The following is a 14,222-nucleotide window of genomic DNA, read 5'->3' on the forward strand; positions in this document are numbered from 1 at the left end:
GGTGGGACCCTTCCCGGCATGTCCTGAGAGGCTTACGAGTGCATCACGAGGGGCTTACATCCCAAAGCCAACACGGCTGGCTTCCGGTTGTCACAACCCAGCCAGTCCTGTGACTGTGGTCCCAGCTCCAGGGAACTGGGGTAAATGTGTAACTCAACGCCAGCCCATTTTTGCACAGAGCTCATCTGCCATTGGGGCTTCCTGGAAGGGGTCCAGAGGAACATCGCCCTGGCCTTGCTCCATCTTGGCCAAGCCTGGATTCCCATGGTCCCCCGACCTGGGTCCTCCCTAAGCCTTTGTACAGAGTAGCCCGGGAATAGATCCATCTCCACCCCTCGAGTATAAATAAGCCTGTTTTGCTCACTAGGGGATAGCTGTGCTTGTCTAGGCTGGAGTTGAAGGTAAGCAGAGCCCTCTTGGTTCCTTTCTGCTCCTTCATGGGAACTGGCTGGGCAGGAGCTGAGCTGTGTACAGCAGAGAAGGCAGGGCTGGGCAGAGACACTGGAAAGGGTTGGATGGCTTTTGTTCTGAGTGAGGAGCCAGAAGTCTGTGGTAGCTGGTGCTTCACGAGACGTGACCACTGACTGCTTCTCCTCTCCCAAAAGGCTAGATGTCCAGGTACGCTGTCCCCTGCGGGTCACTACTCTGGGCTCACTGGGAATTGCTTGTCTTCTGGTAGGGGATAGCCAGGCCATCTGCTTCCTGTGAGCCCAGATGGGTCCTCAAAGGCAGGGAGACTTTCACAGGATCAGCACTAGGGTGGCCAAGTCCACTGGACCTCTCCCAGCTTGAAAGGAGAACAAGGCTTCACTGTTCAGACTGCAAGCAGCAAGAAGGGATCAGTCCTGTGGTCATCTCAAGTAGCATCTCTATCCAGGCTCGATGCTGGGGTCTGTGTCTTGTAGGTCCTCACCATGTCCTGTAGAGCCTCAACTTACCCCCCTGTAAACAGGCTTCCTCATGGTTCTAAGATTCTCTAGGGCTGGGACTAAGTTTGGAGCACCTGGTAACATGGAAGTACTTTGATATGTGTCAGGCTAAGCAAAAAGGTAGCTCCTTCTTTATTTTTGTGTGGTGTGTGTGTGTGTGTGTGAATGTTTATGTGTGTATATGTGATGTGTGTGTGCTGTGTACTGTATGTGCATATTATTTATTTATTTATTTTTATTTTTTGAGATATGGTTTCTCTGCTGTAGCCTTTGCTGTCCTAGAACTCACTCTATAGAGTGTGCTGGCCTCAGATTCAGAGATCTATCTGCCTCTGCCTCCTGAGTGCTGGAATTAAAGGCTTTTTTTTTCTCTAGAAGACAGAGTCATACTGTGTAGCTCTGGTTGTTGTTTCACCATCCCAGCCCAAAGTATGTGTGTATTTATGTGAATGTGGCATGTGTGTGTATGATGTGTATGTATGCATTGTGTGTATGTATGTATTGTGTGTATGTATGTATGCATGTGTATATGTGTATGAATGTATTGTGTGTATGTGTATATGTGTATGAATGTATTGTGTGTATGTATGTGTATATGTGTATGACTGTATTGTGTGTGTGTATGTATGTATGTATGTATGTAAGTATATAAGTGTTTGTATATGTGAAGTGTGAGAGAGGATCATGGAGACACGGAGCCATGAACACAGATAGAGACCAGAAGAGGACACCAGGTGTCCTGCCAGCTACTGTCCTTCTTAGTCCCTTGAGACAGGGTCCCTTACTGAAGCTGGGGTTGGTTGGCAGCCAGGAAGCCCTGGAGATCACCCTGTCTACTTCCTCCACATCTCTAGAGTTGGGGGAGTATGTGGTCGTGACTGTTTTTTCACAAGGGGTCAGGGGACATGAACCCAGACTTTCATATTTGTGCAACAAAAGTGATCTTCCGTGCGGAACCTGCCCCAGGCTCCTCAGTTCCGTGTTTCTTTCAAGAGGCAATGTACGTTGTGTCTAGCTGCCACTCGAGGAATCAAGCGTCAGGTCTGTGTCCCAGCTGTGTGACCTGGTGCAGGTCACAAGACTTGTCTGTTCCTCTACCAATGGCACTGATGACTCTATCCACGGCTGTCCCAGGATGACCTTAGGAAGGTGGGCTAACCTGTGGTACTCAGGTTCCTGTGGAAGGCAGACCAGTGGGACACATAGTAAATACACTGCTACAGGGTACAGGGTGCTTCTGGTGGCTGCTAGGTCCAGAAGAGGTGAGGGAGGGGTGTGGGGAGCCTGGGGTAGACTATGAGTGGTGAAGATGGTCTGGTGGCAGGAGAGAGCCCTGGAAATGCACCCCGATAATGACAGGACAGGCAACATAGCCCCGAGGGAACACAAGACAGGGACACAGAGAAATGGCTGGTTGAGAGGGGATGGTAAGGAGAGAGATCTCCTCTGTTCTCCTGCTGCAATCTCACTTCGGGTGAACTTGACAGGCAGAAGCTTACAGCTGAGAGCAAACAGTCACTTGTGCCTGAGGACAGTGGTGACGTACTTCCTGGGACAGCAGCCATGGCACAGCCCCCGGGACAGAGGCACCGGGACAGGAACAGCAATGTGGGAAGCGCTGTACCCACCCCCATGGCTCACCCTGCTGCACAGGCACCCGGGGCAGGTCCTGACCCTACTGTGCCTTGGTTTATAACAGCACAAGTGGGCAGCACACAGCCACTCCTCTGCCTAGGAAGGGCCAGGGGTAACAGGCAGAGTGTTCTACTCTGCTTTTCCAAACCAAAAAACTTTCTTTGAGATTGGTGGGTGGAGCCAGATGTGTAAGCCAGGAGGATGAAGTACTGGGTGGTCAGAAGCCAGAGGTGACCAGCGGGATGACCAGAGCAGAACAAAAAAGTACCTTGTCTGTCTGTGGAGGATATTCTCTGTGGAGCCCAGGCAAGTGCCACGACCCGGTGTGGGAGGCCAGGGTGACCTCGGAGCTTTGCAACACCATAGTGACATTCTGAGATCATTAACTTATAAAGAAGAAAGGTTTGTCTTGGCTTGTGGTGCTGGAGTTACAGGTCAAATTTAGACAGACTTGTTGCTCGGGGCCTGCTGGGGTGTCAGCTGGTGATGGCAACGGCATTTGGCCAAACAAGCTGCTTCCCCATACATCTAGGAACCAAAATCAATGAAGAAGGAAAGACACAGGTCCTGCCACCCGTCTTAATGGCATACCGCCAGTGGCCTTGGGACCCCCACTAGGACCTATACCCTAAATGTCCACAGCACTTTCAATGGAACAATGCTGGGCGTTAAGAGTTTCACTTAGGGACCTTGTGGGTGGTTTGTTGAGCACAACAGAAGGTGGAAGTTGTAAGTGTGAAGCAGCAGAGAGGAAGGGTCAAGGTGACCTTTAGCCAGGGTTGAGGTACCAACACCCAGCAGTAGTGGCCATGGTGAGGTAAGGGGTAGGAAGCCCCATGTCAGGCTGATTCCTTCTATAGAAGCAAGAACACGTGGTCCACTTGGTCAGAACTGAAAGATGGATAGAACTCGCCTTCCCACATCAGGACTGGGGAAGTAAGAGGTAGGTTTTGCAGAGTCAGCTCAGGAACCTTCTTCCTCTGAGATCCCAGGCTAACTATGTACTTACTGTGTGTGGTAGCTGAGGCTGGAGCAGGGCTGAGGTTCAAGGGAAAAGGCTATCCAGCTCAGTGGGCCACCCCATCCCCTGGTTCATGACTGGCCAGAGTCCCAAGCTCTTCCTGTGCCTTGTAGGGAAGTTGGCAAATCAATTCCTGGCCTACCAGAGATCACTGAAGCCAACTTAGGGTGAGCAGGCCGGGGAGACAGGTCAGTTATGGAGTCTTCTTTAGCTGCTGTGTAGGATCCAGCCTCCCTGGAGTAAATCACAGGTATGAAGGACCTAGGCTTGGGCAAGACCTTTGGCTCCTAATTCTAGCTGCAGGCTAGGATCTCATGGACACTAAAATCAACCCTAGGATACACCCACGTGAATACAAGGGCTCCACAAAGACCAGTGGGCAGTCCACATGTCCTTCTCCAGAGATGAACTCATAGCCTTTGTCACTTGCATGCCTGGCTCTACCAAGACTGTGCCATAGCCTAGTATGATAACAAGTGGACTTCCAGAAATCCAAAGCAAAGCATGGTCAGAGCCACGTTCTCCTGGGGCCTCTCTCTGCCTTTGGCTTGCGGATTCCCTCCTCTCCCTGCGACTCTAATAGATTTCTCTGTTCCTGTGTCCTGATATCCTCGTGTGTGTGTGTGTGTGTGTATATGTGTGTGTGTGCATGTACAAGTGTGTTCACATGTGTATAGAGACTGGATAACAACCTTTCATGTCATGTCAAAATGGTGTCCATCTCCTTTGAGACAGGGTCTCTGATTGACCTAGAACTCACCTATTAGCCTAGACTATCTTGCCAGAGAACTGTAGGGAGTCAAACCCCAGGAATCTACCTGTCTCCAGTGCCTGAGTGCTGAGGTTACAGGCATATGCTACCATACCTGGTATTTTCACATGGGTTCTGGGGAGCCAGGTCACATCCTCAAGCTTGCAATAGAAGCACTTCACCAACTTATCTGTAGCCCTGTCTCTTGCTGCCCTCTGTGTATAAGAATGTCACTCAATCTGCATCTGAGCCCACTGGCAGGGTGCTCATTTTACCTTGTCTTCAAAGGCCCTATCTTGCCAGGCAGTGGTGGCACACGCCTTTAATCCCAGCACTTGGGAGGCAGAGGCAGGCGGATTTCTGAGTTCGAGGCCAGCCTGGTCTACAGAGTGAGCTTCAGGACAGCCAGGGCTGCACAGAGAAGCCCTATCTTAAAAAAAAAAAAAAGGCCCTATCTCCAAATACAATTACAATCTGATGATTGAGGTGGAACAGGCCTGTAATCCCAGCTACGCAGGCGGCTGAAGCGGGAGGGTCACAAGCTCAACACTGCCTAGAATACAGAATGACTACAAGGTTAGCCAGGGTGACTTACTGAACCTTAGAGACACGGCTCGTTGGTAGAATGCTTTCCAAGCATGCGCGAGGGCCTGGGTTGATCCCCACCTCCTTACAAACTACAAGTGGTGGGGTGCACCTGTAATGCCGGAGGTGGAGGCAGGAGGATCAGAACTTCCAAATCATCCTAATCTGTACATAGTGAGTTCAAGGCCAGCCGAGGCTGCATGAAACCTTGTCTACGGTGAGCTGTAACCGTACAGCACCTGCCTAGCAACTCAAGAGGCCCTGGATTCTGTCCCCAAACAGTCACACTCCAGGGCTCTGGAGGTGGGAATGTAAACATGTAGATCGGGGAACAACTCAGCGGATGGCTTTCCATATGGATCGTCCTGGGTTCCCAGGGATCTCTGACTGCTCTCCTCCTGACTGACCCGAGCTGCAGGTGCCTTCTCCTGGGCTGTCTATGGCAGCCTTGCTTTTGGCTTTGAGTGAGTTCTTAAGTATATATCAAACAAAAGCAGAAACAGATAGCAAGGGATGGATAGAAACACCAGGCACACGACAAACTTCCGATCAGTCTCTCAAGACACCCAGGGGAGTCACCTGGACAAACACGCTTGCACACCCTGGAATGGGGGTGAGGGAAAGTCAGCCCTACTTCCAAAGCCAGTAGCTCAGAGAGTGGGAACAGCACATGGCAGTTTAGCTATAGAATGCAAATTACACACAGCTGCTGGGAACTACCAGGGCAACTAAAGGTTTGGTTGGCTTCAGGGCTCCAAATAACCACTTGTCACTCTCACAAAATGTTACTCCAGGGCACACAGAAGCAAGCATACAGATCAGCGATGACTCCCACGGGGGCAGGCCTGAAGGCCACCATCTTTTGCATCCTGACCTGGGTCAGCCTGACTGCTGGGGACCGCGTATACATCCACCCCTTCTCTCTCCTGTACTACAGCAAGAGCACCTGCGCCCAGCTGGAGAACCCCAGTGCAGACACACTCCCAGAGCCAACCTTTGAGCCTGTGCCCATTCAGGCTAAGACCTCCCCCGTGGATGAGAAGACCCTGTGTGACCAGCTGGTGCTGGCCACTGAGAAGCTAGGGGCTGAGGATCGGCAGCGGGCTGCCCAGGTCGCAATGATTGCCAACTTCATGGGCTTCCGCATGTACAAGATGTTGAGAGAGGCAGGAGGTGTGGCCATTCTCTCTCCACCGGCCCTCTTTGGCACCCTGGTCTCTTTCTACCTTGGATCCTTGGATCCCACGGCCAGCCAGCTGCAGGCACTGCTGGGTGTCCCTGTGAAGGAGGGAGACTGCACCTCCCGACTGGATGGACACAAGGTCCTCACTGCCCTGCAGGCCGTTCAGGGCTTGCTGGTCACCCAGGGTGGGAGCAGCAGCCAGACGCCTCTGCTACAGTCTACCGTGGTGGGCCTATTCACTGCCCCAGGCCTGCGCCTAAAGCAGCCATTTGTTCAGAGTCTGGCTCCCTTTGCTCCTGCCCTCTTCCCACGCTCTCTGGACTTATCCACTGACCCAGCTCTTGCCACTGAGAAGATCAACAGGTTCGTGCAGGCTGTGACAGGGTGGAAGATGAACTTGCCACTGGAGGGGGTCAGCACAGACAGCACCCTACTTTTCAACACCTACGTTCACTTCCAAGGTGAGGCAAACGCTTGGGTCACTGGCCCTGGCTTGTACCAGAGGTGGCACTGGGTTTCCATGGCATCCCTGTGGTTTATGTGTGAGACGGGCAGAGATGACAGGTTCCTGCCTCTGTGTCACTGGTGAAGCCCTGGAGGCTAAGAAAAGCAAACCTGGCTCAAGATGGCACAGCCTCTGCCGCCCTACCCAATTGTCCTTCTGGGCCGAGCCATGCTCCTGAGACTAGGGTGGCTGACCCCCCGCAGGAACACCCAGCTTACTCGCTCACATGGAGAGATGCCCACACATCCCAGTCCAGGAAGTTGTCCATCCATTTGATCATCTCCAACTACTTTTAAGACTGGGCAGGGGTCTTTGAGGGACAGAGATTCTGACCCTCCAGGTTTCTTATTAAACATCAGCAAGTATGGAGACCCCCCCCCCCCGGGCAAATGCCTGAGGCAGCACTGCATGGAGCAGCGCTAACTGTGAGGGGGAAAGGAGTGAGTTGTAACAGGCTGGAAAAGGCCAAGGGCAAGCATCGTGCAACGCTTCGGGAGATCAGGGTGGGAGTGTGGAGGGGCTGGGCTCAGAGAGGGCACACCCTGGGAGGATGCTCTTTCTCCTGTGGGCTGAACAGGACAGTTTTATTCCTAGGAGGTCGGACCTTGGCAGGTGACAGTACTGCAGGAGTGTGTGCGGGGGGTTGGGGGGGACGGGAGGGCACTATACCACCCAAAGGTGTGCAGTGGTCCAGGAACACCATCCTGGGAACATTTGTCGGGGTCCCAGATCTTTTGAATTGATGGTTACTAGGGGAGGGGTGCGTCGATGAGGGCCAGCAGGAAGACATCCCAGCATGGGGTAGAGGTAGAGGGATTAGGGATGACTTGGGCACTGTGACAATATCTTTGCAGTCTATAAATTCACATGGGGAAAGACCTTGGCCTGCCTTGAGACTGGGAAAGGGGGAGACCAGAATGTTGAGGGAAAGGGCCAGCCCTGAGGCTGGTGAAGGGTGGCTACACCTGTGTAAGTTGGAAAGGAGTCTAGAACTGAGCTATAGTCCTTATGAGAGACCCTGGGAAGACTATCACTGAGAAAGAAGCACTTCTAAAGGGTGACACTGTGGGTGATGGCTTGCCGTAGAGGATGCCTGATTTCACATACCCAGACTGCAGAGCCAGCCGTGAGAGAACAGAGGAAGGTGAAGGGAAGGAATGGGAGGAGGGAGGGGGGAGGGGGGGGGGGGGTAGAAGGAGGAGGAAAAAGAGGAGGAATGGGAGGATGGTGGGGAGGAAGGAGAGGAGGAGAAAGAGGAGGAGGACTTGGAGGAGGGAAGGGAGGAGGAAGAAGAGGAGGTAGAGGGAGAAGGGTAGGAGGAGGAATGGGAAGGAGGAGGAAAAAGAGGAGGAATGGGAGGAAGAAGGGGAGGAGGAAAAAGAAGAATGGGAGGAGGAATAGCAGGAGGAAGGGAGGAGGAGGAAAGGGAAGAGGAAGTGGATGATGAAGGGGAGGAGGAGGAAAAGGAGGTTGAGGAAAAAGAAGAGGGGGAAATGGAGGAAGATGAAGAGAGGGGGAAGAAAAAGAAGATGAGGAAGGGGAAGAGGAGAACGGAGGGGGTGGGGAGAAGGAAAAAGATGAGCTGCGTCAGCACTCAGAGGCCTGGATGCTCACCTGTGCTCTGTCCTGACCTCACTGCTGCCTCCCTTTTCCTGCCCATCTCCACCCGCTAGAGGCCTACCCTCTTCCTCACACCCGTGAGGTTGCAGATTGCCTCGGAAACTCCAGGTTCCCTTAGCAATAGCCTTGGGGACAGTTAAGTATGTGTATCTAGTGAAGCCTCGTGGCCTTGGGTTCATGGTCTCTCCAGTGTTCTTTGCCTAGTACTTGATGTCCCCAGAGCTTGAATGGCCCTGGCAGGTTCCATGAGACTAGGGGACATGACTGGGGTAAGTTTACTCAGCCCAGAGTGGTGCTGGTGAGCAGGGAGGGGTTTGGGGAGCATGAGGAGAATGGGGGACAGACAGCTTCGGTCTCTCTCAAAGCCTTGTCCTGTTTCTCATTTCTCTTTTTGCTAGAGATAAAAATTCAGTGCTTTTTCCTCTAAACTGCATAACCCCAAGGTTCCTGAGGTGATTGTCAGCTTCTCTCTCCCGTGAGCTGCGTGTGTATGACAGGGTCTCACTGAGTACCTCAGACTGGCTCGAACTCTCTGTGATACTTCTTACCTCAGTGTTCTGAGTGCTGGGATCCCAGGTGTGAGCCGCTCTCCCGGCCTTTAGGGGAACGGCTCTACTTTCACTCAGTCTGACCCCAGGTGGAGCCAAACTGTTCTCAACCCCTTCTTGCTGGAGTCACACTGGGGAGCCCTGACTTCATACAGCAGGACACACGCTCTGTGGGCATCCTCTGGAGAACTGGGCCTGCACCTCAATCTCAGCCCTATCTCCTTGAACTCCTAAACGCCCCTTTCATGGTAAATGGGAGGACTGGGGGCATGTGTGAGCCTGAAGTCAGGGTTAGGACAATTATAAGGAGACTCCAACAGCGTCTGAGTGCAGTGCAGGCTGAGCCTGTGGCGTCTGCCTGGGGTGGCTCAGCTTGGAGTGTGCTTCCTTCCTATCCTGTCCCTAGTTCACTCCTGCCCTCAGCAGTTGAGAGAAAAAGGGAAAGAGGGAAGGGGGGGGGGGGGGGGGGGGGGGGGGGGGGGAGGGGGGGAGAGAGAGGGAGAGAGAGAGAGAGAGAGAGAGAGAGAGAGAGGAGAGACTCATCCCTGCCCCTAAGCCCTGTGCTCTGATGCATTGGTCATAGTAGAGTTACACCTGTCTCTAGGGCAAGGGGTGCTGGACAGTGGAGTCTTGGTCCAGGAGTGTTAATGATAACATTTAAAACGGCGTGGCCCACTCTAGCTTGTTGTTATGGGGGTCGCCAAGCCATCTTCCCGACTAGGCAAGGCCTAAGGCCATGAGCGGTGGTGTGCTCCCGCTGCTGCTCAACTTTGACCACAGCTCATGCCGGCCAAAAGCACTGGTCCTGCCAGCCCATGAGATGCCAGCATGGGAGATGGCTCTGCCAATCTACCACGATGTATCCACAAGGCTGGGCTGAGCCCAGACCATCCTTCCATCCGCGGTACCCGGGAGAAATGAGACTCTAATGGTTAAAGATTATCTAATAGCGTTATATATTTGGTAATGCTCAATAACAAGATGCCCACACGATTGGAAGTGTTAACCAATTAACTAACCTAGATATAAGTTGTTACCCAGGACTGCTCTCCATAGGTGCGTGTTCCTCCACGGTTCCTACATCTCTCCTCTAAGCTCCTCCTCTTCCTCTCCTCACTCCGCCTACCTCTCATACGAGCCCAATCGCTGAGCTTTATACAAAAGTAGTGGGATGGTATCCCGCTACACAGGAGCTTGGGCAGCTGCAATCAAATACGTTGTATATGAGGCAAGGCCCAAAGTCTCTTAACAGGCTGCTGTAGCTAGGCAGAGAGAAAAGGCTCTGATGATGTCTCAGGGTTGGGAGAGGTCATGGCAGGTTTGTCCAATTTAGCTGAGTGTCCAATCAGAGCAGGCGCCATGTGAACCAAGGGCTCTGGGGGCAGATGGGGTGTCTGTGATGGCTCATTGACGGCTTCAAAAGGACTCCATGGTGAGACAGCCAGAGCGCGGGACTCAGGAAGCAGAACCAGCTGCTCCGTGTTGGTGGGAATCAAATGCTACTCTAAAAATATCTACTTTTTTTTTTTTTGTATGTGTGTGGTGTTTGTGTATGATGCCCTGTGCATAGAGGAACAGGTTGGGTGTCTTTTATTATTTTTCTCCTTTATTTATATATTTTTTGAGACAGTGTTTCTTACCAAACCTGGGACTTACCATTTTTGCTAGGCTGGCCTGTGAGCTCCAAGGGTCCCTCTATCTCTCCATCCCCAGTGTTGGTATTATGGACCTGCACAGTCATGCTCAGCCGTTACAAGGGACTGGGGGCTCTAGGCACAGGTCATCTGTCCCAGAGAACAAGTAGTTACCCATGGAGCCATCTCTCCAGACCATAATGTCTACGGTTTTAAAAAGTGAGTTTGCAAACCAGATCGGGTCTGGGTTGAGCTTGCCTGGTCAGGGAGGAGCAGACCAAGCCCCTCAGGTGTCAGTTGTGAGATCCTCATAGGCTGTGTCTTCTGTTGCTCTTGGGCAGTCTCTGTCGGGAACTCAAGTATCTGCAATTTGCAAAAGTGTCAGAGAGCCGCTGAGAGTGTGCAGGCCTGTGCAGCATCATGGCGGCGGGAATGCAAGCAAGGAGCTGAGGCAGGAGCCAGGGTGGAAGAGGCCCGCCCCTGCCTCCCCATCCTACCCCTGTTGAGCATTCCTCTGGTCTCTGCTGCTTTCAGGGAAGATGAGAGCCTTCTCCCAGCTGGCTGGACTCCATGAGTTCTGGGTGGACAACAGCACCTCCGTGTCTGTGCCCATGCTCTCGGGCACCGGCAACTTCCAGTACTGGAGTGACGCCCAGAACAACTTCTCCATGACGTGCGTGCCCCTGGGTGAGAGCGCCACCCTGCTGCTGATCCAGCCCCACTGCATCTCAGATCTGGACAGGGTGGAGGCCCTCGTCTTCCAGCATGACTTCCCGACTCGGATAAAGAACCCACCTCCTCGGTAGGAAGTGGGCGGGACCCTTGGGAAGTAGAGTTTCGTGAATGGCATCCGCTGCATGCTCATGCATCAGCCTGTCCTCGTAAACAGTATTTCCGGTTACCGCCCCCCCCATCACGAGCAATGTGGTTGTGGATATGGCTTGTTATTGGTGAAGCTATGGATACTACCTTCCTCCACAGGGAGGGGACGAATCAACTGAGGCTGTTTTAGGGTTACTATTGCTGCAACAGACACCATGAGCAAAAAGCAAGTTGGGGAGGAAAGGGTTTATTCGGCTTACACTTCCAGATCATATAGTCCGTCACTGAAGGAAGACAGGACAGGAACTCAAACAGGGCAGGAACAGGGGGGGCAGGAGAGCTGATGCAGAGGCCAGGGAGGAATGCTGCTTACTGGCTTGCTCCCCCAGCTTGCTCAGCCTTCTTTATTACAGAACCAGGACAACCACCCCGGCGTGGTACTGCCCACAGTGGATTGGGCCCTCTCCCATCAATCACTAATTAAGAAACCACCCTACAGGCTTGCCTGTAGCCTTATCTTATGGAGGCATTTTCTTAGCTGAGGCTCTAGCTTGTGTCAAGTCGACATAAGACTATATCCAGCACAGGGGCCATTATTTTATTAGCATTTTGGTTTTAGAGAGGGTCTAGAGTTTGTGGTAATTCTCACACCTCTGCTTCTCAAGTGCCAGGAAGATAGTGATGAGGCACTCTGTCTGCCTAATAGCCTGTTATTCAAAAGCATCTTTGACTTTTCCAGGAAAGGTGCTCCTTATACAGCCAGGCTGACCACAAAGGGCAGTCAGCTGTTCACCACCAGCAAGCTCTCCACAGTAGATGTTCCAGGTCCTCCTCCTGTTTCAGGAGGTTTTTGTTGTATTTGTTTCTGAGAAATTCCCTAGGGTGACAATGTCCTGTATTGTGTGACCCTTCCTGGGGAGACACAGCAAATGTGTATTCACCCCAGACAGGGCACGTGCCTCGCATCCAAGAATCAATTCCCTCTGAGTAGAATTCGGTCATTCAAGCTCATTCCTTGCAGTTATCTTCATGAGGAAGCAGGCAGCATGACGACCACCCATAAAAGCTGCATCCCCGGAGCTCCCTGCACAGCTTGGAGGCAGCTCTACCAGTCTCCTTTCCCCAGAGATCATTTCCTGTTTATACAACGCTGGGGGGAGCCTGTGAGGCTTGCAGCTTCCAGAGCATCTTTCTCCAGCTGTGTCTTATGCGCCTCCTTCCCACAGGAACTGTTTCAACTCAGGACATAGCTATACAACACTGGCCGGCTGAGAACTTAGTCTCTTTTCTCAGTGGGTGGGAGCTCCCCAGGCCCCTAAAGGTGTCATCTCCACAGGGCTATCCGCCTGACCCTGCCCCAGCTGGACATTCGAGGATCCTACAACCTGCAGGACCTGTTGGCCCAGGCCAAGCTGTCCACACTTTTGGGTGCTGAGGCAAATCTGGGCAAGATGGCTGACACCAACCCCCGAGTGGGAGAGGTGAGTGGCCCCTGGCTGTGTCGCAGGGGAGGGAGGGTGGATGGCCACTTGGAGGAAGCTGTGCCCAAGGCCAGCAGGGCAGGAAGGAAAAAACAGGCCCAGTAGGCACTGCCAGGGCTCTCTGGCTCCCAGTGACATGGGAACAGCGGTCTCCCTTAGTTCTCTTGGTATCTCTAGTTCCAGGCCCATCTCTGTTCCTGCTTAGTCCAGCCTTGCATCCTCCATGAAGCTGTAATAGATTAGGATGGGGGAAATCCCCATGCCCTGATCTGCAGCTTCTTTGGGGAGCATCTCAGCAGTAGATGGAGAACTACGTAAAATAGAAGATGTGCCCGGATACTGTTGGCATTGCAAAGGATGCTGGGAAACAGAGGGGAGTCACTGCAGAAGACATGACCCCACTGTGCCATTTAGCCAAATATGGGAGAATACCGAGGTGGCAGGTAGAGATGAGGACGTGGGGCAGGCTGAGCAGCAGCCTCTATGGGAGCTGGGTGTTGGTGCTCAGCCCCCACTTAGAGGACAGGTGTGTCCACACTTCCTTCTGGCAGGCTGGACAGTGTCCCCCCCGCTCAGGGCAGTTGAGCCCAGTCCCTGGCCTGTAATCCCTCCTGAAGGAGATTTTGCTTTGCAGGTTCTCAACAGCATCCTCTTTGAACTCAAAGCAGGAGAGGAAGAGCAGCCAACCGAGTCGGCCCAGCAGCCTGGCTCACCCGAGGCACTGGATGTGACTTTGAACAGCCCGTTCCTGTTCGCCGTCTATGAGCAGGATTCAGGTGCACTGCACTTTCTGGGCAGAGTGGATAACCCCCAGAGTGTGGTGTGAGGCCTGGGTCCCTTTGAGGCCTCGTGTCTAGCCACGGAAACAAGGCCGGCGTCGGAGAGCCATCCTGGGCAAAAAATCAGTACTGTCACCCCTGGCTTCCCATCACTCCTAGCAAGGCAGAGGCCATCTCCTTGGAGACTGCACTTGGAGACAGAGAATAAATGATGAACAGCAGAGCTGGCCTCCTGGGCTGTGGGTTTGTTTGGACACTGGGGTGAGAGCCAGGGGCTGGCACTCTGCACAGGACTGCCATTCTGGACAAAATTTGGACCAAACAACTGTTGTTGAAACCAAAAAGCATCCCCTTTTTATCCGAGAACAGAAATTGGGTTTTAACATTAAAATGAACATTGTCCCCTTATTCTGGGTTTGTAATTAGTTCACTGAGTGTGAGACCGTGACCTCCAGAGTCCCTACAACACCTTACGATTTCTTATCCCTGGCACCATATTTTGAAAACATCTTCCTCACTGTGCTGAGAATTGTCTTTCAATGATAAGCTAAACACAGTATTATCGGCAGAACAGACATGCTTAGTTTAGCTGACAGGCTGAGCAATGTTCCTGAAGTTCTTGATAGGGAGGCCAATGTGTGCCAGCCAGGAAGTGGAGGAGAGGACTGTCACCAAGTGGCACTGAGAGAGGACCTGGGCGGAGGGGGCCTTCTTTACACCAGACACAGG

General features: G+C 52.7%; 1 protein-coding gene across 2 annotated transcripts; it reads left to right on the forward strand.

Annotated features, from left to right (window-relative positions):
* Nucleotides 1-237: 237 nt before the first annotated feature.
* Nucleotides 238-13,901, forward strand: Agt (angiotensinogen). Of its 2 annotated transcripts, none has more exons than XM_028767748.1 (5): nt 238-401; nt 5,716-6,565; nt 10,946-11,213; nt 12,570-12,714; nt 13,349-13,901. In XM_028767748.1, the coding sequence occupies exons 2-5, from the start codon at nt 5,746-5,748 to the stop codon at nt 13,538-13,540; spliced, it is 1,425 nt and encodes a 474-aa protein (XP_028623581.1). In that variant the 5' UTR covers nt 238-401; nt 5,716-5,745; the 3' UTR covers nt 13,541-13,901. The 2 variants fall into 2 exon arrangements, with proteins under 2 accessions (XP_028623581.1, XP_028623582.1); XM_028767749.1 differs by lacking the exon at nt 238-401 and adding an exon at nt 500-618.
* The last annotated feature ends 321 nt before the right edge of the window (nt 13,902-14,222 follow it).

The sequence above is a fragment of the Grammomys surdaster genome, unplaced genomic scaffold, assembly GCF_004785775.1.
Source record: "Grammomys surdaster isolate TR1022 unplaced genomic scaffold, NIH_TR_1.0 181, whole genome shotgun sequence".
Classification (NCBI taxonomy): Eukaryota; Metazoa; Chordata; class Mammalia; order Rodentia; family Muridae; genus Grammomys; species Grammomys surdaster.

Excerpts from the sequence above, each read along its gene's own strand:
- Agt (XM_028767748.1), top strand. The coding sequence starts at position 5,746 with ATGACTCCCACGGGGGCAGGCCTGAAGGCCACCATCTTTTGCATCCTG. Across the intron at positions 6,566-10,945 it reads CACCTACGTTCACTTCCAAG|GGAAGATGAGAGCCTTCTCC; the intron begins GTGAGGCAAACG and ends TGCTGCTTTCAG. Across the intron at positions 11,214-12,569 it reads ATAAAGAACCCACCTCCTCG|GGCTATCCGCCTGACCCTGC; the intron begins GTAGGAAGTGGG and ends TCATCTCCACAG.